A 25254-nucleotide genomic window follows, 5' to 3' on the forward strand; every position below is an offset into this window, starting at 1 on the left:
ATGGTAAGAGTATGTTTAGTATAAGAAACCATCGAAGTGTCTTCTATAGTAGCTGTACCATTTTGCATTCCCTCAAGCCATGATGAGAGTTCCTATTGCCCCGTATTCTCTCCATGACTTGGTTATCCCCAGTGTTACGGATTTTGACCGTTCTAATAGGTGTGAAGTAGTATCTCATTCTTGTTTTAATATGCAGTTCTCTAATAACATATGACCTTGAACATCTTTTCTTATGCTTTCTTGCCATCCTTATGTATATCTTATCTGGTTAGGTGTCTGTTAAGGTTTTTTATTCATTTTTTAATCATGTTCATTTTTATATTGTTGAATTTTAAGGGTTCTTTTTTCTGAATGACAGTTCTTTTTTTAAAATTCTTTATTTAAATTCAATTTAGTTAACATATACTGTATTATTAGTTTCAGGGGCTGAATTTAGTGATTCATCAGTTGCATATAACACCCAGTGCTCATTACATCAAGTGCCCTCCTTAATGCTCATCACCCAGTTACCCCTTCCCCTCAACCAGCTCCCCTCCAGCAACCCTCAGTTTGTTTCCTAGAGTTCAGCATCTCTTATGGTTTGCCTCCCTCTCTATTTTCATCTTATTTTATTTTTCCTTCCCTTCCCGTGTTCATCTGTTTTGTTTCTTAAATTCCACATATGAATGAAATCATGGTATTTGTCTTTCTCTGACTGACTTATTTTGCTTAGCATAATACCCTCTAGTTTCATCCACAGCAGTGCAGAGGGCAAAATTTCATTCTTTTTGATGGCTGAGTACTATTCCACTGTATTATATACGCCACATCTTTATCAGATATATCTCTTGAAAATACTTTCTCCCAAGGTATGTTTTGTCTTCTTGTTCTCTTGACATTGTCTTTCTCAGAGCAGAAGTTTTTTTTATTTTAATGACATCCAGATTATCCTTTCTTTCTTTAATGAATGGAGCCTTTGGTGTCATATCTAAAAAGTCATTGCCATACCCATGTTATCTAGATTTTTCTCCTATGTTATCTTCTAGGCGTTTTATAGGTTTGCATTTTACATCGGTCTGTGATAAATTTGTGTTAATTTTTCTTGAAGGATGTAAGCTCCATGTCTAGATTCATTTTTTTTTTTTTAAGATTTTATTTATTCATTTGAGACAGAGAGAGAGAGAAAGCATGAGCAGGGAGAGAGGCAGAGGGAGAAGCAGGCTCCTCGCTGAGCCAGGAGCCCAATGTGGGACTCGATCCCAGGACCCTGGGATCATGACCTGAGCCGAAGGCAGATGCTTAACCATCTGAGCCACCCAGGTGCCCTAGATTCATTTTTTAACATCCAGTTGTTCTAGTGCTGTTTGTTGGAAAGATATCTTTTCTCCATTGTGTTGACTTTGCTGCTTTGATAAAGATCAGTTGACTATATTTATGTGGTTCTATATCTGGGCTCTCTATTCTGTTTCATTGGTCTGTTTGTTCTTTCACTAGTGCTACCCTGTCTTGATTACTATAGTTTTATAATAATTCTTGAAATTAGGTAATGTCAGTTCTTCAGCTTTGTTCTTCTTTTTCAATATTGACTTGGCTATTCTGCACCTTTAGCTCCCCATATCAGCTTTAGAATCAGTTTGTCAGAGCCACAAAATAACCTGCTGGAATTTTGATAGGGATTGCATTGAATCTGTAGGTCCAGTCAGGAAGAACTGACATCTTGATAATATTGAGTCTTCCTACCCATGACCATGGAATATCCATTTATTTAGTTCTTTGGTTTCTTTCATTAGAATTTTATAGTTTTTCTCATATAACTTGTGTACATTTTGTTAGATTTATATCTAAGTGTTTCATTTTTTGTAGGTGTTAATGTCAACGGTAATATGTTTTTAATTTCAAATTTTACTTGTTTATTGCTGATATATAGAAAAGTAACTTTTGTATATTAGCCATAGTATTTTCTCCCTTACTATATAATTGCTTATTAGTTCCAGAAGGGTTTCTATTGATTGTTTCAGATTTTCTACATAGACAGTCATGTCACCTGCCAACAAAGACAGTTCTATTTCTTCCTTTCCAATCAGTTTATCTTTTATTTCCTTTTCTTGTTTCATTAGCTATAGCTCCGTTTTCAATCCCTTCTCTTATTTTCTGTATTCATTCACCTTTCCTGTTTATTCTGCACTTTTCAGTCTGAATAATATTCTTGTTAAATCAGACAAATGAGAGTTGAGAGAGTTGAGAGTCTCAGACAATGAGAGAGTTGTTTATGTTATACAAAACAGCACATATAATTAATTGCATGTAAAGGAGTTAGGGTACTTAAATGTTTACAGACTTATAGATGGAGTTAATTTTGACCCAGCCTTTTTTGAGAATTTGAATTAGATGAGAAGAAGATTAGAGGAGAAAGGTTAAGAAAAACATCTGGCATTTGGTAAGAAAATACTTGTATAGAGCTATAATAATTACGTGAGCTATATTGGAGTAAAAGGTCATTGTGGAAAGATGGGAATTAGTCAAAGTGAAGATATGGGAAGAGGCAACTTAATAAAATGGCACTTAAGTGCTGTATTTATAGCACATCAAGTAGTGTGGAACTTTACATTTTAAAAAACCATTTTCATATAACCTTCTGAGAGGGAGGTATTCTTACTTTATGAATAAAAAAATACTTTGATTAAGAAATGTACCAATTCCATATAACAACAGTATGTGACCCAGTTAGGACTAAAACTCATTATCTTATATTTCCAAGGTCCCTGTGCTTTCCTGATACTGTTACACCTCTGTTGCCTCACCGTAATACCCTATACTTAAAACTCTTAACAGTTTATTGTTTTTTCATGTGCAGTATCTAATTTGGACTCTCAAAAGCCTTGTGAGGTATATAGCTCAGGTATAATGATCTCATTTTACAGGTAAGAAAAATAAAGATGAGAGAAGTTAACTAGAGGTAAAGCAGCTGGGACTGCTTTCTTAATCTTATCATTTATTTTCTATATCTAGTTTCCATTCCTGTTGTTCATTTTTCACTTTTTAGTCAAGATATTTTTCCATTAAACTGAGACTAAAGGGAGTTAAGCAGATTAAAACATCAATACTATAGTAAGTAAAAGTACAGATCCAGATTTAAACTTATGCCTATGGTTGCTGTCTTCTTGACAGTTGTCTGTTCTGGAATAAAGAACCTACTGGAAGACCCAGAATTTTTTTTTTTTTTTTCAGAAATTTCTTGAGACTTGTACATACCATGATTGAGAATTATTCTGTTAGATGTGTGTGGAATTATTTGGAGAGATCAGAAGTGGAGGTTGGTGATATCAGCTGCTAGGTGGCCATGATAACATAATTTGTTAATAGATTTAAAGTTCATTTGAAACAGGTGTGAAATGATGAAGTTCTCGATAAAGATAAAAGTTTCAATATATGGATATTTCCACTTAAAAATGCACAGGAATAAAGTACTACACTCTCTCAGTCCTACCAGTATTGATACTACTTAATAGTGTTTGGAATGTTTTGATTTATTTGATAATACTTTAAAAATTGGAATCAAATCTACTTTTTTATTACCCCAATAACTTATGTTTGAGGTAGGAAGGAAACGATTCATATTTCTCAGCAGCTGCTAAGATCCATTCTGAAGTATCGATGTATTAATTTCTTATGGTTGCTGTAACAAATCGCAACAGAAATTTATTCTTTCACAGTCTGAAATTAGTTATCACTGGGCTGAAATTAAGGTGTTGGCAGGGCTATCCTCCTTCTGGAGGTTCAGGGAAGAATCTGTTCCTTGCCTCTTCCAGCCTCTGGTGGCTGCCAGTATTAACTTGGTTGGTGGCTGCATCATTCTAATCTCTGCCTCTGTGGTCACATTACCTTCTTTTCTTTTTTCCGTGTCAAATCTCCTACTGTCTTCTTATAAGGTACATGTGGTTGCATTTAGGGCCCACCTGGATAATCCAGTAGATAATGTCTCCATCTCAAAATCCTTAATTATAACTGTAGTGTCTTTTTTGCCATACAGTAACACTGAAAGGTTCCAGGGGTTAGGATGTGGATGTCTTTATTGGGGAGCCATTATTCAGCCTACCACAGTAGGAACTGTTGCTTCTTTTTCTTCTTTTTTCTCTCATCCCTTTTCTTTTCTCCTATTTTTTATTCTTTTTCATCTTCCAGAAGTACAAAGTGGCAGAAAGATTGATTGAATATGATCAAAGGTATGTTGAAGAGTTGAGTAGGTAAGGTCTAGATGAGTAAGTGAGCCTAATTGCCTTCATTATAGAGCATCAGATTGTGTTCACATTAATTTTTTGTTATTGAATTAGTTGATAGTAGTACTTTTGTTAAATTCGGCACCCTTGGGGCACCTGGGTGGCTCAGTCGTTAAGTGTCTGCCTTCGGCTCAGGTCATGATCACAGGGTCCTAGGACTGAGCCTCGCATCGGGCTCCCTGCTCCGCAGGAAGCCTGCTTCTCCCTCTCCCACTCCCCCTGCTTGTGTTCCCTCTCTCGATGTGTCTCTGTCAAATAAATAAATAAAATCTTTAAAAAATAAATTCGGCACCCTTTATTAAAGTAATTACTAAGTCTTTGGGTTAAGTGTGTGAGTTAACATGAAATTACTTTCCAAGTAAAGCATCTTTTGATTAGATTGGCAGGCATTGATATTATTATTGAGAAAATAGCCAAAAAATTATTAACATTGTTTCAAAACTCATTTTCCTTTAGGCGGTTTTTTCCCCCCACATTTGCATTTTGTTTCAGTGGTAACTCAGGCTTGAATTTAATGAAAGGAAACAGAAGAGTTGGCAGAGTTCTAGTCCAAAAGTCCATTGTCAAGAGACCTTTGTGGTTTGGGGCATATCACATAACCTATGGGCCTTTGTTTCCTAGTACCTATAATAGGAATTGAATTATGTGATTGTTAATTATATGATTGCTAAAAGCCTTGGCCTGGTATTTAGTATAAAGTATTTAAAAACCAACAAACAGGCCAATAAACAACAAATTTCATTTATTTTGTAGTATTTGAAAAGGGAATCATACAGGCAAGATTATTTTGAAATAACTGTTCATGCTTTTTGTTTTTGTGCAGATGGACCACACGTCCCCAACCTACATGCTTGCTAACTTAACCCACTTACATTCGGAACAACTTCTGCAGGGCTTGAATCTTCTTCGTCAACATCACGAACTCTGTGACATCATTCTTCGAGTCGGTGATGTTAAAATCCATGCTCACAAAGTGGTACTTGCCAGCATCAGCCCATATTTCAAAGCTATGTTCACTGGAAACCTTTCTGAAAAAGAGAACAGTGAGGTTGAGTTTCAGTGCATTGATGAAACTGCTCTCCAGGCCATTGTGGAGTATGCCTATACAGGAACTGTTTTTATTTCACAGGACACAGTTGAATCTCTCCTTCCAGCAGCAAACCTACTCCAGATAAAACTTGTCCTGAAGGAATGTTGTGCATTTCTTGAAAGCCAGCTTGATCCTGGTAATTGTATTGGAATTTCTCGTTTTGCAGAGACATACGGTTGTCATGACCTTTATTTGGCAGCTACTAAATACATATGCCAGAATTTTGAAGCTGTTTGCCAGACTGAAGAGTTTTTTGAGCTTACACATGCTGATTTAGATGAAATTGTTTCCAATGACTGTTTGAATGTAGCTACCGAAGAGACTGTTTTTTATGCCCTTGAGTCTTGGATCAAGTATGATGTACAAGAACGTCAGAAATACTTAGCACAGCTACTTAATAGTGTGAGATTACCATTGCTGAGTGTTAAGTTTCTCACTAGACTATATGAAGCAAATCATCTTATTCGTGATGATCGCACTTGTAAACATCTTTTGAATGAAGCCCTGAAGTACCACTTTATGCCTGAACATAGACTCTCTCATCAGACTGTCCTGATGACACGACCTCGCTGTGCTCCCAAAGTACTTTGTGCCGTAGGAGGAAAATCTGGACTATTTGCCTGTTTGGATAGGTAAATAGAAGGCTTTCTTAAAAGATAGATGCTAAAAGATTTTATACTTTTTAAGTGTGCTAATTTCCTCTATTTTTTAAAAAATTTAATTTTACTATTCACTTTCTTTATTTGCTTTTTTTGGTTTGTTTCTTTTATTCTTCCTAAAACACTTATCTGGTTGTTTTAATCACATTGTCATCCATTCCTTTCAACACTCAGTTATTAACAACCTCCCCCCAGCTTCCCCATGCCCAGACTTTATGAATTTTGGTTACTTTTCTACCATTTTATGTCTTTTTTTTCTTTTAATTTATGAAACTGTTTACATTATCATTTGACCAGGTCAGTAGGGATTTATTATTGCTAACTATAACAGAAGATGCTAAAGAGGAGAGCTAGGAATCTTTGATGAGGGCAGACTGGGGATAAGAGTGGTTTTGAATGAATACCATCAAGTAGAAGAATCACCAAAGAAATAAGAAAAAGTAGGATGCTGAATACAAATCATGGACATACATATTTATTTTATTCAGTATAAATATTTTTTAATGACAGTAGTAAAGAGTGCTTGCTTTTCTAATAATCTACAGTAGGAGTTGTCAGACTTTTTCTGTATAGAGCCAGATAGTAAATATTTTAGACTTTGTGGCCATATGATCTCTTATGACTACTCAGCTCTGCCACTGTAGTGTGAGAGCAGCGATAGACAATATATAAACAAATGAGATGACTGTGTTCCAACAAAACTTTATTTGCAAAAGTCCCTGGTGGGCTGGATTTGGCCCTTAGCCATAGTTTGCCAGTCCCTGATTTGGAGCATTACACAAGTCACTTTCATACATTGAAAATACAGGGGCGCCTGGGTGGCTCAGTCATTAAGCGTCTGCCTTCGGCTCAGGTCATATCCTCGGGGTCCTGGGATGGAGCCCCGCATCAGTTTCCCTGCTCGGCGGGAAACCTGCTTATGCCTCTCCCATTCCCCCTGCTTGTGTTCCTTCTCTCACTGTGTCTCTGTCTGTCAAATAAATAAATAAAAAATCTTGAAAAAAAAATTAAAAAGAAAATGTAGCTGGATGTTACCTTTGCTTTACCCTTAAATGGGAATGCTTCCTGAAAACTTTCATGTTTGTTAAGTTTAATACTGTGATTTCTTTCTGGCCATTTTCAAAAATTTAGTAGATTGCTTTTTCCCCCCTCCAATGGTAGGAAACTATTGATGTTTTAGCAGTGTCAACTGATATATCTGTATCTTTTAGAAAGTCTCAGTTGCATTTTAATTGTCTAAATTAAACTAATTGCGGGGCACCTGGGTAGCTCAGTCATTAAGTGTCTGCCTTCGCTTCGGCTCAGATCATGATCGCAGGGTCCTGGGATCGAGTCCCGTATTGGGCTCCCTGCTCGGCGGGAAGCCTGCTTCTCCCTCTCCCACTCCCCCTGCTTGTGTTCCCTCTCTCGATGTGTCTCTCTCTGTCAAATAAATAAATAAAATCTTTAAAAAAAAATTAAAAAGAAATAAATTAATTGCATAGTCTAAGCCTAGTATCATTGAAACTGGTCTATAGGTAGAATATTAGTTATGGTGACTACAAAAATTGGTTATTTACTCTTATTTTTAAAGGCACTAATTATTGGCATAAAGTAAACTATACTAGTAAAATATCATGACAAAAAATTCCAAATGTGAATTTACATGGTAAAAATTCTTAACCAGTTGCCTCTTGGTCTCTCAAGTATTAAAAATAACATACATAAATTATTAAAAGCTATAAGAACTGTTCATATGTTTAGAGCCAGTAATCTTTCATATTACATCTGTTATAAGAAAATAAATTTTTTTTTTTATGTAGGCTCCACGCCCAGTGTGGAGCCCAACGCAGGGCTTGAACTTAAGACCCTGATATCAAGACCTGAGCTGGGATCAAGAGTCAGATGCTTAACCGACTGAACCACCCAGGCACCCCAGGAAAAAAAAAAAAAAAAATTCAATGTCATTTGCACAAAGCCATTTATTGCAGTATTATTTATAACTATGGAAAAATGTGAATCAATCTAAAAAATTTATTTTATTTAATTCTACAAAAAATATTTAACACCTGTGCATCAGACACACTATGCTGGATAATGGATCTTTAACAAGTTTATAATTTACTTAAGGAGACAGATATTTAAGTAGTTAATTATAATATGTAGTGTTAATGCAGTGATAAAGATAATACCATGGAAGTATTAAGGAAAGGCATTTATCCCATTTGGGGGATTTAAGGAAGATACTGTGGAGAAGTTAACATCCAAGCTGAGTGTTGAAGTTGCTAAGCAAGACCCAAGCAAAAAGTCACCGGGAGTACACAAAGACACAGTGGAATGATAGAGTATAGGATGTGCAGAAGATTAAAAACTGTTTGATATTCCAGAGCATAAAATTCAAAGATCAAGGGCCCCTGGCTGGCTCAGTTGGTGGAGCATGCGACTCTTGATCTCAGGGTTGTAAATTCGAGCCCCACGTTGGGTGTAGAGATTACTTAAAATAAAATCTTAGGGGAAAAAAAAACAAATGCAAATTAAAAATAAAGTTCAAAGATTTAAACAGTAAGGGGTAGGCAGTTGTCAGTATGGGCCAAGTCAAAGAAAGTATCCTGTGCCATGATGAAGAGGATTTTTCTTATGTGGGTCAAGAAACAATTTTAAGGAGGGTAGTGAAATGATCAGATTCATATATTAGATCATCCTTGGCTGCCTTACGGAGAAAGATTGAGGGGCCAGAATTAGTATCCGAGTCATTAGGAAAGAGACTATTATAAAAGTACAGGCAAGAGATTATGAGGTCCAAAGTGAAAGTAGCAAAGATAGAGAATGGGGCATTAATTTAAGAAATGTTTAAACAGAGAAAATTGACAGGATTTAGTGAATGGATATGGGGGGATGGTGAGAGGGAAGAATCAAAGATGAGTTAGATTTCTTGGTTAGATATTGGATGAATCTGATATACCACAAGAGAGAATATAGGAAGAGGAGCCATTTTTAAGGGGAAAGTAATGTGTTCAGTTTTGGACATACTGAGTTTGAAGTGCCTATTAAATATCCAAGTGAAGGATGTCCCACTAGCCAGAAATGATTGCAAAGCTCAACAAAGAGATCAAAGCTGGGTATTTTGAAGGTTTGGCATGTAATATCATTTGGAGGTATAAATTAAAACCATGAAGTCTTCTGGACTTCCTGACTAGTTTAAATGTCCCTTCTTTCTACCCACTGAGAACATATAGAAAGGAAAAAAAGTTTGGTTCATAAATGACTCTGGAGAACATTAATGTTCTCTAGATGAACTCTAGATGAAGGCCACAAGAACAATTTTATGTTAGTTAATCATCATACATTACATCATTAGTTTTTGATGTAGGGTTCCATGATTCATTGTTTGCATATAACACCCAGTGCTCCATGCAGAACATGCCCTATTTAATAAGGCCACAAGAACAATCTTGGAGGTAGGAGAATCAAGAGAGAATAATGTCATGAAAGCCAAGGAATTTAAATGTGTCAAGAAGGAAGAAGTGTGATTAACAGTGTAAAATGCTAAGGAATGTTCCAGACAGATAAAGATAGAAAAGTGGCTCTTGAACTTGGCTATGTGGAGATCATTAATGACTTTTGGTGGAGTAATTTCAGCAGAATTGTAGGAAGGCTGTGGATATATTATAGCAGATTGAGATGTATATAAAAAAATAAGGAAACAAACTATGAAGACTTTTAAGAATCTTGGCTGAGATGAGGAGAGAGGCAAGGCAAAATGATAGGTCAGAGGAAGTTTTTGTTTATTTTGTTCTTGAAGAGAGAGAGACATGAGTATGTTTATTATCAGATGCCAGGAAAGAGGGATAAGGTAAAGATACAGGATCGAGGAATGGTCATTGACAAAGCAAGATTTTAGAGGAAATTGAAAGGGGTTGGTATCAAAAGCAAAGGTAGAAGGTTTTTGTTTTTATTTTTAAAGATTTTAGTTAGTTATTTGTCAGAGCGCACAAGCAAGGGGAGCAGCAAGCAGAGGGAGAAGTAGGCTCTCCATTGAGCAAGGAGCCCAATGCAGGACTCGATCCCAGGACCCTGGGATCGTGACCTGAGCTGAAGGCAGATGCTTAACCGACTGAGCCACCCAGGTGCCTCAAAGGTAGAAGGTTTTAAATATGAGGAAGAGGGACTCTATGTCCCATAACCAGAATATGAGGATAGGTTTGCTGGAGTGAGGAGAGGTGGGAGAAGGAGTTTAAGACAGGAACTGTCCAATAGCCTCAGTTTTTCTCTTTAACTAGAAAAGGAAGGAGGTCTGCAAAAGAGGGAAGTGGGGATTGGGTAGGTGGCTTAAGAAATCTCAGGAAGCTCTGAGTATTGTTTCTGCTTACACATAGGGAGTCATAAGGATGGCAGTACATTAGAAGTGATTTTGAATAATTGTGCAAATAGGTTAAATGGACTTTGAGCCACACCACTCATGACACCACTCACCTCAGTGCTCTAAGTTACAAGTCAGATTCCAAGAAAGAAGCTCTCATTACAACTAATTATCCATTTGCCCTCAAAAACCATAAGGACTAAAACCTTTATATCTTGTATCTCGGTTTACCTAAATCACTTCTGAAAATCCATCATCATAGCTGAACTCTTATTGAGAGGGTTTTTTCTCATACCAATCAGTTCTCCAGTTCTCCAACACTAAATGCATGTCCAATAATTCTGACACTATCCAGAGTTAGCTCAGACCCCACTGCTTAAGGGCTTAGTCCCAGAAGACTGTCCCCACTTAAGATGCTAGCGACAAGTGGGGTGCCCACGCTACCCGCATTTCTGTCTGGATGACTGAAAGTTCAGGAGTTCCCACAATACCCCCCCCACACACACACAAGTTTGCCAGAATGACTCCTAGAACTCAGGAAAGTGCTTTACTTACCAGTTTATTACAAAGAATACAACTGAGCAACAAATGGAAGAGATACATCGAGCAGGGTATGGGGAGGAGGGGGACAGAGCTTCCATGCCCTCTCTCGGCATGCCACCCACCCCTAGCATCTCAGTGGTCACCAGCCTAGAAGCTCTCCAAACCCTATTGTTTAGGGAGTTTTATGGAGATTTCATTATGAGGGTAAGATTGATTAAATCATTGGCCATTGCTGATTGAGCTCAACCTCCAGACTGTTAAATCACATGGTGGGTACCTTTGGCTTCTCCCCCCGCCCCCATGCTGAAGCTATCTAGGTGGCCACTTGTAGTCACCTCAGTAGCATAAACTCAGGTGTGATTGAAAAGGGATCATTATAAATAACAAAAGACATTCCTATCACTCAGAAAATTTCAAGAAGTTTAGGAGCTCTGTCTTAGAAACCTGGGCTATAACCCAAATATATTGTTTTTTATTACACCATTATTGTATGTTCTCATATATCATCTAACTTAACTTAATCACCCAGCCCTTTTCTTTTTTTATTTTATTTTTTTAAAAGATTTTATTTATTTATTTGAGAGAGAGAATGGGAGAGAGAGAGTACACACGAGAGGGGGGAGGGTCAGAGGGAGAAGCAGACTCCCTGCTGAGCAGGGAGCCCGATGCAGGACTCAATCCTGGGACTCCAGGATCATGACCTGAGCTGAAGGCAGTCTCTTAACCAACTAAGCCACCCAGGCACCCCAGCCCTTTTCTTTTTGATTCCTCAAATCTGTCTGTCATATCCAGTAGAATTCATATTCAATCATAAGAAAAATCCCCTTTATTTTCAACTTCTTGTTCTAATGAAATATGACTGATGCTTAAGGATACTGTTTTTGCCAAAGCCCTCTCAAACCTGTTTTGTTTTGTTTTGTTTCCCCATACCTCATGTATCACAGGTCCTAAAGGTTGGGTAAGTGTTCTCTTTGTTCCTCATACCCACTTCCCAAATTTTTCATCTCCCCTCTCTCCAAAATCTCAACTCATTCCAAGCATTTGCCATCAGGCTGTATCATTTGATACACCTTCTTGGTGCCAACATCTGCTATCTCTTCAGTAACTTCATTTATTGAAGATTTTTATAGCTGGCTTACTTTCTCATCATTCTATACAAACAGTCATTCTTGCTGATTTCGCCATCCCCATAGTATGATCCACAGTTATACAACAACTTTGCCTCTCTCCTTGATCTCACTTCTAACAGTCTTTTCTGCCTTTACCTTAGGCACTGTTCTCATGATTATATTTCAACTTCGTCATTACCAGTGACTTCAAACTTCCAAAATCTTGGTTTCATGCATTCCGTTCTCTGACTACCACCTCCTTTCTTACTAGCTTATTTATTTCAGTACTGTACTGCAGTCATTCTTTGTTCCCTTCAAGACTTTTAATCCTTTGGTCCTATAATCAGAAAACTTACTGCTCACTGATCACTACATGTCCTCAGCTTAGATTCCAGGAACATCACTGTTGTCATTCCTTTGAATACACTCATGGCTCCCTTGCCTTTCTTCCATCATACTCTATCTAGAGTTAGATTCAGTTCTCCACTTATGCCATGGCTGCACCTGAGCAGCAATATGTGGCTAGAGAAGCACACATACCTATCTTAAGTGGTCTCACTTAAGACACTTAGCAATGTCAGCAACCCCTTTACTTTCCCTAAGTGATTTATTCTTCCACTTCCTTGGAGGACTGTTTTGTACATCTTCTCTCCATAAAAACATCCAAACCCCCCCCAACCCTCACCATTCCAACTCTCACCTGATGATGACTTTTTCTCTTACTCTACTAAGAAGATAGAAGCAATCAGAAGAATACTGACTCATCTGATCTCCAAATCCACCAAGTTATTTCTATCTAAGATCAATCTCTCCATTTCTCTACTTACTAGCTTCCATTCCCTCTTCTCTGCACAAGGGCTCTGCTCTTGCATTTATCCCGTATCTCTTTTACATCACCTTCCCCCACTGTACTACATCATTGCCATCAACATGCAGGCATGTTCTGGTTTAAGCTCCCAGATTAAACCACTCTTCCCTGGATGCCATGGTCTTTTCTCTGCTTATCCTTATATCTGTCTCATCTGTTTTATTCTTTATAGAAAAGTCCTTGGAAAAGTCGATATCCACTGTTTTTCCTTCATCTCCTTTTCTCTCTTGAACCACTCCAGTCAAGATTTGTCCCCACCACGTCACTGAAAATGCTCTCATTAAGGTCAAATAATTCCCTGGTGTATCATTTTCACTGGAACAAATTCACATTTTTAAAACAAGCAATATAACAAAACTATATAGGCACTCAATAACTGTTGAATGAATGAATGTTCTTTAATCATACTGGATCGAGAATATGTATTTTTATGCTATTGCACAGAGTTTGGAGACATTGAAATGAAATATGTATACTTGCAAGAGACCATATGTAATTTGCATGCAAGGTATAAAGAAAAAAATCTAAGTACCAGTTTAAGAAATAGACTATTAACAATACCTTTAATTCCCTTGTGTCCCTCCTTGATGCATCTCCTTTCCTCCTCTAGAAGTAACCACTATTTTGAATTTTCTGCATATTATTTCTTTGCTTTTCATTGTAATTTTGCCACATATTCATGTGCCTCAATATAGCATTAGGTTTTATACATTTTTATGTAAGTAGAGTAATTCTACATATATTCTTCAGGGATGTGTTTTCTTACTGAACAATAAGTTTATGAAATTCATCTGTGAGATTGCATGAAGCAATAGTTCACTTAGTTTCATTGGTGTATGGTATTACAGTATATGGGTATAACAATATTTTCTTTTTACAATGAACATATTAATAAGAATTAATTAAAGTGTTACACATACAGAAGAATGCACAAATCCCAAGTGTACAGGTCAGTGAATTATCACAAAATGCATGTTACAAACCAGTTCAAGAAATAGTATGTGACCAACACCCAGAAACCACTCTGGAGTTCCCTCCCTGCCCTCCCCAGAGGTAACCACTATCCTCATTTCTAATCCGGAGATTAGAAATGTTTTTGAACTTGGTATAAATGATACCATACAGAATGTATTCTTTTGATTTGGGCTTCTTTCCCTTGGCATTATATGTATAAGATTCACTTCTGTTAAAAGAAAAAAAAAGATTGGGGCGCCTCGGTGGCTCAGTTGTTGAGCATCTGCCTTCAGCTCAGGTCATGATCCTGGGGTCCTGGGATCGGGCCTCACATCGGGCTCCCTGCTCTGCGGGAAGCCTGCTTCTCCCTCTCTCACTCCCCCTGCTTGTGTTCCCACTCTCGCTGTGTCTCTCTCTGTCAAATAAATAAAATCTTTAAAAAAAGATTAATTCCTGTTACATGTAGCTGTAATTTATTTTCATTGCTGTATTCTCTGATATGCCACAATTTATTTATCTGTTTTATGGTTGATGAACATTTGAACTGTTTCCAGTTTTTGACTGTTACAAATAATGCTGCTGTGAACATCAAACATACACATGTGTGCATTTCTTTTGGGTACGTAGAATTGCTCAGTCTAGGGTGGATATACCACATCGTACTTACCCATTCTCCTTTTGATGGGTGATTGTGCTGAGCTGCTGTAAACATTTCTGTATGTATGTCCTGATGCAAAACTGACTATAACAGGCATTCAATAGTATAGATACACATGAACAAAATTGCTGAGTCAGAACATTTGTGTACCTTCAGTTTTACCAGATAATGCAAAATTGTTTTCCAGCGTAGTTTATACCAGTTTACGCTCTCACCTACAGAGTATGCATTTCTTGCTCACATTCTCGCCAACAGTTGTTTTTATCTGACTTTAAATTTTTGCCAGTCTGGAAAGTGTGTTATGGTTTGTTGTGGTTTTAATTGGCATATCCCTGATTACTGAAGAGATTAAACATTTTTATTTGTTTTGGGGCCGTTTTGATATTTAAAATTTAATTTTTTCTGCTTATTCTTTAGTGTGGAGATGTACTTTCCTCAGAATGACTCTTGGATTGGTTTGGCACCCCTAAACATTCCTCGCTATGAATTTGGAATATGTGTTTTAGACCAAAAAGTGTATGTTATAGGTGGTATTGAAACGAACGTGCGTCCTGGCATCACTATCAGAAAACATGAAAATTCAGTAGAATGCTGGAATCCTGATACAAATACCTGGACTTCTCTTGAGAGAATGAATGAGAGCCGCAGTACCCTTGGAGTAGTAGTACTTGCAGGAGAACTTTATGCTTTAGGTGGTTATGATGGACAATCTTATTTACAATCTGTAGAGAAGTATATTCCTAAAATAAGAAAATGGCAACCTGTGGCACCAATGACTACAACAAGAAGCTGTTTTGCTGCAGCCGTGTTGGATGGAATGATATATGCCATTGGTGGGTATGGTCCTGCCCACATGAACAGGTATTTAACTTAATGAAGTCGTATATACTTGTGGGTTTTTAAAGTCTCATTAATGATTCATACACAACTCGTATGTGTGAATGAACTTCCCTTTTTAATTTTTAAAGTAATATTGTTAGGCATTTGGGAAATTTAATCTGCTCTATGAGTGTAATTGTTTTACATGAGGATTTAATACAAACCTAAAAATGAATCCCTCTTACAAAATTTTAAATTCATTCATTTAATATAATTGGACTAGATTTTAAAATTCAGAGATCTGAGTATAAAATGAAGTTAGACAACTTTAGATTTTGGGTGGTGAATGTATATAAATATGGGTGTGTGTGTGTATAATCTGTTACCACATTGCTTAGCAGAATAAAAAGTGAAAAATGTAATTCCTATATGCTTATATATTATGCATTATAAACGTAAAGCCTTATTTAAATATTCCTTTTTGGATTCTTATTCTATAATCATGCATGTATCATTGTGTACCTGAGTTCTGCTGGAGTCTGAATTTGAGATTTCTGTATTTTGTAGTATTCTCTGAATAAAGGAGAAAAATATGAGAAAAATAAAAGCATAAAGTGACTTGCTTATATGGAAAATTAATCATAATTCTGAATTGTTGTTGAGAATTGCTGTTCCAAAGATTTTCTTTGATAGTAACTAGAGATGGTGTGTGTTTTGTTGGATTGTGAGCATTTAATGGAAGAGTATATTGTGGTTTGTTAACCGAGAAAGCAAGAACACAACAGCATTTATCTATAAATTTTTATTTCTTTGTAAGCTAAAATATTCCTCCTTTTTATTGCTCCTGTAATTGAAGGAAAAGTATTTGGGGCATAGACATGCATTTTTATTCTTTGAAATGTGCTGGCAGAAATTTATAAGATAAATGGTTGAGTATTTCTTTTGGGAGCTAATGCTCTTGAAGTTTAAGTTCTTGCTATAGTTTATCAACTCTTCTTGTCCAGTAATTGAGCTCTAATGGCTTTTATCCCAATGTCCTTTCAGAAATATTTATAGTATAGTCTACGTTCTAGTCTAGTCTACAGTCTAGTCTCTGTTCTGAACTCGAGAATTATGCTACTAACTCTCAAATGCTTCAGGCTTTTTTAAGAAGTTAGGTTAGGACCAGAACAAGCTTAACAAGCCTGCCTTTGTGCTCACTTGTGTCAAAATAAGAGATTTAAAGTCCTTCCGGGATTTTCTAGGAAAGCTTTTTAAATTCTGATTTGCTTTGGATATCCATAATGCAGCTTGGAAATGCCAAATGTTCTCTGGAATGCAGACTTGATTTAAACCCCTGAATTCTCCTAAATCACTCTGAGATTATTATGATTGGCCAGTTTATGTTATGTAATCTGCAGTGTTTGCTTTGCAGTAAACCACCACGACTTCTATAAGGCAAAAAATTCCTCTCCTTTCCTTTTTTTCATCTTCCCTTTTCCTTAGCTGTATAGAAGATCCTTAGTGTCCTTAGAAAACATTTATATTTAATTTGTGATTTTCAAAGCACTTTCAGAACATGCATACTCATTTGGCTTTATTCTTACATAAATCCTTTGAGGTTAGGTTATCCCCATTTTTTCAGGTGGAGGAAAGGGCTTATCCAGGATTACACATACCTGTTAGGGATAGGGTTCATTCAGCTCTAAGTATACAGCATTAATACTTGAACCGAGATTTCCTGAGTCCAGAAGCGCTATGCCCTTTATATACCCTGCTGTTGTATGACATAAGGGAATAGCAAACGGGTATTCTTGCTCCCAGTTCACAAGGTAAGCTTTATCCTTGCAATTTTATCAGCAAAATGTAAACATCTAGGACAAGCTACTCTTGTTTTATGTCTGTCTGTTGGAACTTCTAAAACTATGGTAGGTTTTAATTTTGCTTTGGTAGGAAGAGTGGTACAAGGAATATGCAAATTAATTCTTTCTTTTGTGAATATTTGCAGTGTGGAGCGTTATGATCCAAGTAAGGACTCCTGGGAGATGGTTGCATCTATGGCAGATAAAAGGATTCACTTTGGTGTGGGTGTCATGCTAGGCTTTATTTTTGTGGTGGGTGGACATAATGGTGTCTCACATTTGTCAAGCATTGAAAGATATGACCCTCATCAAAATCAGTGGACTGTGTGTAGACCAATGAAAGAACCCAGAACAGGTAATAATAACTAACTAATATCTAAACATAGAGGATGATATGTCTTATTGTGATATTCTTGGAATAGTAGTTCCTTGGAATATAATAGTAAGAGTATTACTTGTCCAGTAAAAAACAAACAAACAAAAAAAACTTTATTGTGCTGAACTTGAGAGACTACTGATTTGACAAAACTACATAGATTTCTATACTGTGATTTTTTTTTTAAGATTTTATTTATTCATTTGAGACAGAGAGAGAGAGCATGAGCAGGGGAAGAGGCAGAGGGAGAGGGAGAAGCAGGCTCCCTGCTGAGCCAGGAGCCCCATGTGGGACTCGATCCCAGGAGCCTGGGATCATGACCTGAGCCGAAGGCAGACGCTTAACCATCTGAGCCACCCAGGCGCCCTATATTGTGATTTTTAATATGCCAATATGCATATTATCATTTCTTAAAGTTGGGACAACATATTTTAGAAGTGGTGGGAATAGAATGTATCTTACAGAAGCTCTTCTGTCCATATAACAAATGTCATCTTTTTATATGTTAAACACACACACACACAGAATCTTTGGATTGTTCTGTTTTTTTTATTGTACATCAGCAGTCTATATGTTAACTTTCAAATGTTCTCACGTACACAGGGTGTTCGGAAATCTAGGAAAGGCTGGATTTCAGGGTTCCCAGAGAAAAACAAAAACATCTTTGAGGAATAGAAGAAATTACCTTTGAACCCAAACTCAAATCACATTATTTTAAGGGGAAGGTTTTAAGTTGCTGATGGAAATGCTTTAGGGATATTTCTTGCGTAAGAGGGAAAGTCGTAAAATAATAAGAATGTGAAAAAACATTGGGTAGTCTTGTTCCCTTTAGAACTGTGTATAACAGTATATACAGTAGAATTTTTAAAGCATAGGTTGTGTAGTTCAAGATATATTTCAAATATTTCAGCATATTTAAAAACCTGATAAAGATGAATGATTTGTTGAAAAATATGTAAATATAAACAAAAGAAAACATATGGAAAGATGTATAGTACATTCTTTGTATTTTTCTGTGGTGGAGTAGAGGGAGAGTAGGATTGGGGAAGAGAGGTTAAGGAAGACTTCAACTCTTGCTTTCATGTTAAGGGATTTTTTTCCCCAGTAAGTACATATGGCAATGTTGCTTGTATAGTTAACAATAGATTATTGAAATGTATTTTAAGAAAACATTAAAATACAAATTTATTTTTAGTGAGAGGTCAACTTCATGGTTAACATATTTGTTCCCTATTTTTACTCACTTTTCCTAGGGGTTGGTGCTGCAGTAATTGATAACTACCTTTATGTAGTTGGTGGTCACTCAGGGTCTTCCTATCTGAATACCGTGCAGAAATACGACCCTATATCAGATACGTGGCTGGATTCAGCTGGCATGATATACTGTCGCTGCAACTTCGGATTAACAGCACTTTGACAAGTGTGGACTGGTGGGAGTCGTGTGGTGATGAACCTTGGGCCACATGAACGGATGCCCCACTTTCTGAAATCCAAAAGCTAACAGTACTTTTTCTGTAACTTGAAATGGCATGAAGACTCAAGGTTCTGTTGGGTACTTTGACAAGTAGCTTTGGTTGCTCTTGATTACACAGTGAATCAATAATCAAAAAAAAAAAAAAAAAAAGGAAAGATCTTGCCAATTTAATTGTGCACTTTTTTTCCCCCTAATACTGGGATAGTTTTATTTTCATAAGTGTACATGCAGAGAAAACCTTGCTGCTTTAAAAAAAATTTTTTTTCAGCTCTTCTTCTTCCTTAATATATGCACCATGATTTACTGGGATGAGAGATGCTTACATGTTGGGAGTGTATTGAATGACTAGACAGAGTGCTGATACTGTCTGTTGGGTATAAATTCATATGCTTCATATTTTAAACAAATAAAGGGCTGCTTTTTTGAGGGGGGTACTTAAGGGTTGTAAATTATATACCATAGTGAGTCATATTCTTCCTACTAAATGGCTTTAGGGCTGGGGATGTAGTAAGTTTGCCAAACAAATGCTTTTACTATCGTGATTTTGGGGGCTTATTTTAAGAAGTCAGATATTTACTGTTTATGCCTTTTTTATAGGGCAGGTTAATGCTGGATGAATTTAGTTACCCACCTGTGCTATGCTAAGCATGGATAGAAAGTTAAGCATATCAGTTTCAGTTTTATTTTTTCATAGTACAGCAGGCTTCCCAGTGTTGATGTAAATATTTGACAAATGTTTAGTACCACCCTTAGTACATACTGATTTTTTTCACATATCCTTATATTAATTTTAGATTTTTAAGATCTTTGGTTGCTTTTTCACAGTGTTCAGATATAAAAATGGTGCTAACTGTAGGATCTATAAAAAGGCTATAATAATGTTCTTTTGGATGTTCAGTATGAGATATGCATGACATGTTTTAATAGTATTTTTTCATTTTTACTGGTGTGGTTCATTTGTGCTATTAAAAATGTTAGCGATTATGCTAATGTTAACATCCAAAACTCATCTAAATGGCCCATGTTATGCTTTTCATGGTTCCTGAGTAGTGATTTTAAAAAAGATGCATTTTTTATCTTTTTCTTGTGCTAGATATATGTCCTTTATAAAAACAAATATATGCATTAAATATAAAGCACTAGGCAGTTATGCATTACTTTGTACACTTTTTAGGTAATTGAATATTTTAAAGTTACTGAGGAAAACTGGAACTCGATGTTTACTTGAGTAATGGTTCTAAATTTGGTTCTACTTTGACTAAAGAAACAAGCAAGACTGTTTGCTATAGCCAGTGACAGCTTATTTAAAATAAGTGGTCAGCTCATTTTGTTTTAGCATGTTTAGAAAATATCTGTTAGTCTTGAACATATTACTTTGCATTTTATTAGGATGTCGGTACTTGTATTTTTGGTACTATAGTTGTTTTCTTTTCTTTTCCTTGATTTTTTTTAACCTATTATCTCTTTATAGTCTCTGCAAAACCAGTGTACATTTGTTTCCTAAGAAAAAATTCATACTGCATTCTTAAGTGCCAATAGTTCCAAACTATTGTTAAGAAGCCATTTGTAATTAATAAAACATAGGTTTGTTCATTAGCATCTGTGTTATAAACTATTTATAGCCTGGCAGTTTGCAGTTTTTCTTGTTCTTCCATAAACTGCCAGTATAGTTTTAAATATATAGTACAAAACTCTGTAGTTGTCTTTAATCATGTAAGTAGTATGCTTTATGAATATTTGCACAGATTATAAAACCTTGCAAGTGATTTTTAGTCTCTTCCAATTAAAAACTCAACAGGAGCTACTAATAAAATTGACAGGCTGAGTATTTTCTATGTTGCTTGTTTGAATAACAATGATATATAGCAATAACTTTTTAATTGATTTGAATAAACCTACTGAATAGAAACAAGGTGCACTATTGTGATTGGCCTAGACTTTATTTAAAGAAAAGCAATTTAAAATAGATTTCATTACATGCTTAATTTTAAGTCCTCAACTCAGTTTTTTTTGTTTATATCAAATTGTTAAATGCATTCTATTAATAAACTATTTTTAATCTTCTATCCCCCAAAGATAAAGGAATTTGAAAAACTATAAAAATCTATTTTAATTGTAAACAGACCTATACTATACATTTTAACAATATTTTACTCATGTATCATCATCCCCACTATCAAATTGTTATAAAACATATAATCACTTAGTAAGTTAGACCACAGGCATGTATTGATCATTGTTTTGGAAAGATCTAAACTTTATCCTGCTAAAGACTAAATGTGAAGCATCTTGGGCAATAGTAGGAACCGTATACCAGAGAATAAATTACAAAAGCTTGTAAAAAGAAGAGAGGAAACACCAAACTTTAAAAATAATAATTTTGGGTTTACTAAACCTACGGTACTATTCCTAACAACCAGAGGTATTGTAACCTGACAACTGATAACTTTACAATAGACCTTCTCATACAGATTTGTGAGAAGTTTCATCATGAATATTTTGCTGACAAATTGTGTATTTAAAGTCACATGTTTCTTATGTTAAAAAGCATCAAAATGTTTGATTATAAATTCCCACAGTTAAAGATACTAGAAATAATTTTATATACTCAGGCAAGGGGGAGAAAGCTATTTAAGATTGTCCAGAAATATTTTGGAAAAAGGGTGACAGTGGAAATAGAAATTAATCTTATCATTTGGAAGATACTTGCCTCCCATAATTAGGAAGACTTAATCTGGTAGGAATGTTTAGCTATTTACTGTTTGTTAAATATAGTGCTAGAACTTAAGTGATCTTTAATGTAGCCCAAAGGATGTTTATGTAAGTTCCATAGGTTATTGCTAATATTGTTTCAAATATGAATGAATGTTAAACTATAGTAAGTGGTATCTAATGATAGGAAAATGGCATTAGGTTTTGAAAAATTACTTTGATAGCTTGACAAATTATGGAGGGTCTACTATGTGTACTTGATACTGTGCCAGATTCTGTCAAGGCTAGAAATGTTACAAATAAGGTACAAGTCTTTTCAAAGAGTAAAGTATGGTGAGGGAGACCTGTACCCAAAATAACTCTTCTGGGGAAGTGTGAATTTAATTCCTTATAGCCAATATCATCAGAAGTGATTAGAAACCTAATTTATGTGTAGACATTTGTGTCTTTTAGTGTCCAGTTAGGTTTCACTGACATGAAAAAGAATTATAGAAAACTTAATATTTGTAGGACTCCAAACTTCCTGGAATTGGATAATATATTTTCTATTAGAAAAAAGTATAGAAATTTTAAAAAATTAATTACTATATTATCAAGGCTCTGGCTAACATTGAAGGAAATATATGTACATATAATGCTGTGTTTATTTTCAGTTTTGGTGTTGGATTTCTGGTATTGTCACCTAAGTGCTCATTTTCAGGAAAATCAGATTCTACAATAAATATACTGCTTAAAAGTTCAATAAACTTGTGATAACCTCTATAACCTCTGTAGTCTGAAAGGTAAGAAATTATAAGATGTCACATGTCAAGTTAACATCCAGTTCTACTTCTTAACCTTTCTTTTTTCCTTTGTAAAACAGCACTTTAATTAGACATGATTTGATTAGATACATTTATTCTGTGGCTGGATACATACTGGGTTTTCACTTACAGTACATTGATTCAGTGTTGATACCCATTTAAAAGAGTGCAAAATACAGTAAGTTTTAAACACTATAGGTTTACAAGCTTTCTTACTGGTGTGAATATGGAGTCAATAAAAATCCAGTTTACATCTCTGTAGAGAGAAAAATTGTTATCCATATGTCTTTTATATTATGCATATTTAACTAGAGATAATTTATTGTTAATTTTGTCAAGTTATCATGTGTAAGTCCCGTTTATTTTAAAATACTAAGCAAAAAGTTCCAAGTTTGCCTTAAAATACAAGTGAAATTAAAGAACTGGATGATAATGCCTCTATTTTTGCCTTATGAATTGTGCTGTATCATAAACCAGAGATGGTTTTGATTTTAACAGGATTCTGAAATTTTGTAGATGTAGAGTACTAATATTTGTACTCTCTTGCAAAGAATGTGATCTAGTGGATTACGTTAATGTTTAAGTGTTTTGTAAATGTATTTTACCTCTGAATATGTATCTTTTTAGCATCAGGGTTTTATTTTTTGTTTACATGGTAAAGTGGCATTTAACTTGTTGAAGGTTGTATTCTTTTGTATTTTATTTTAAAAGTTCCTTGTGTGTACTATTGTGGTGATGCTCTGTAATGACTATGGTTAAATTTCATTTAATGTGAAATGTGTAAAATAAATTTGAGAAACATGACCTTGTGTGTGTCAATTGTTGTGAACTGACCCAAGCTAACTTTATCATTTTCAACTCTTCGATGCTTTTTGGTAGATAGGTAGTGGTCACAAATGTTGAGGTGGGTGTGGGATAGCCAGTCTTTTACATCCTCATTACCAGGTTATAATGAAACATGTGTTAGGCTAAATTCTGCCACGTTATTAAAGAAACATTCTTCAGCAAAACCAGCGCAAAAGAGTTTAATTGGTAAGTTCAGTGCAGTCCCATGATTTAACTTGCCTTGTAAGAGGGGTTTACTTGAGGCAGACAAGGCAGCGTTCCAGAGTATTCTGTTATGTTTAAGCCCAGTATCAGATAACCAGCAGTCCTCCTAAATGAAAGAGTGTAAACAGGGATTAAGCCCCAGGTGCAATCTTTAAAGATGCTGTAAACTATAGGCCTGCATGGATTCAGATAACCTGTCCATGCAAGGATTGGAAATATATTTAGACAATCTGTATATCTTGAAACTCTTAATTTCACCACTAAGAGCAACTTTTTGATTCATGTTAGTCTGTGAGCCACTATTGCCCAATAATGTCCCTGACGTTTAATATACTAAAGAGCAAAACATTGGATGCTGATCAAATTATGGATAACAAATGTTTGTAGCTGCCTTGAGTATGGATTTCCTGGTTAAAATACAGCTAGCCATCCCTCAACTGCATTCCTAACAGGGCAACTCCTCGAGTTTAAGTAGAAACTTAACAGATACATGCCGAAGTATATTATAGATGGAAAAAATATGCAAATACCCATTTTACGAGTACCTATTAAAATATTGAAATTAAGATTTTTTGACTGAGTGGATGCATTTGAAGTTATGCTTGTGATTTCTAAGACATGCACAGATAGCTCTCATGTTACCCAGAAGTCATTGTAAAATCTGTCAGCAGAGAGTTGTTAAGAGCTTAGTATGTGTAAGATGTGATGCAAGGTGCAAAAGGGTAACAAGCCATATTCTACAATCTGCTTGAGGAATAAAAAATACACCTAATTTTTTCCCCCCAGGGAGAGAGAATAGGAGAAAGAGTGCTACCCTGGCAGAGCTCTAGCTGTGCCTCTTGTGTTCTTTCATAAAATTAGTTGATGGTTCTGTCTGGGGCCAGTGCAGTAATGAGGGTGAAAGTTTCAACTTTAATTTGGAAGACAGTGTGGTAAGTGGATTGTACAATAGACTCATAATGAATGGAAAGCAAAAAGCTATTCTGATGAAGAGTCCAAACTCTTAAGGCTAGTCATAAAATTCAGTTCTGTGATTAGATAGAATAGCTCAAATAGGTTTTGATATGTTTTCCAGGCTTTTATTCCCCCTTCCTTTTTAATAATGTACTCATGTACCCATCACCCAGCTTCAAAAATTAATTATTAGCAATTTTGCTAATCCTTCATCTATTCACCCTTTTTTTTCCCTGCAGTATTTTTAGAGAGAATCCCAGACAAGCAAAATAATATGGTAAATAATTGAGACTATATCTCTAAATGATAAGGACACTTAAATTTTTCATTCTATAAACCACGTTGATAATAATCTCACTTAAAAATTTAATACTTCTAGGGGCGCCTGGGTGGCTCAGTTGTTGGGCGTCTGCCTTCGGCTCAGGTCATGATCTCAGGGTCCTGGGATCGAGCCCCACATCGGGCTCCCTGCTTCACAGGAAGCCTGCTTCTCCTTCTTCCATCCCCCCTGCTTGTGTTCCCTCTCTCACTGTGTCTCTCTCTGCCAAATAAATAAATAAAATCTTTAAAAAAAAAATTTAGGGGTGCCTGGGTGGCTCAGTCGGTTAAGTGGCTGCCTTCAGCTCGGGTCATGATCCCAAGGTCCTGGGATCGAGCCCCGCATCAGGGTCCCTGCTCAGCGGGGAGCCTGCTTCTCCCTCTCCCTCTGCCTGCCCCTCCCCCTGCTTATGCTCTCTCTCTCTGTCAAA

General features: G+C 36.0%; 1 protein-coding gene across 3 annotated transcripts in view; it reads left to right on the forward strand.

The window, feature by feature from the left end:
* KLHL28 (kelch like family member 28) overlaps positions 1-23305 on the forward strand; it is a 42873-nt gene extending 19568 nt beyond the window's left edge. For 2 of the 3 annotated variants that reach the window (XM_034992775.1, XM_034992776.1), the window contains 4 exons: positions 5080-5978; positions 14894-15337; positions 17283-17491; positions 18766-23305. In XM_034992775.1, the coding sequence (XP_034848666.1) occupies positions 5080-5978; positions 14894-15337; positions 17283-17491; positions 18766-18929 (1716 nt within the window). In that variant the 3' untranslated portion in view covers positions 18930-23305. Of the gene's footprint in view, positions 1-5079; positions 5979-14893; positions 15338-17282; positions 17660-18765 lie in introns of those variants that run through there. The other variant, XM_034992777.1, reaches the window with a different exon arrangement.
* The last annotated feature ends 1949 nt before the right edge of the window (positions 23306-25254 follow it).

Source organism: Mirounga leonina, unplaced genomic scaffold, assembly GCF_011800145.1.
Source record: "Mirounga leonina isolate KUSES-001 unplaced genomic scaffold, KU_Mleo_1.0 Mir_82, whole genome shotgun sequence".
Classification (NCBI taxonomy): Eukaryota; Metazoa; Chordata; class Mammalia; order Carnivora; family Phocidae; genus Mirounga; species Mirounga leonina.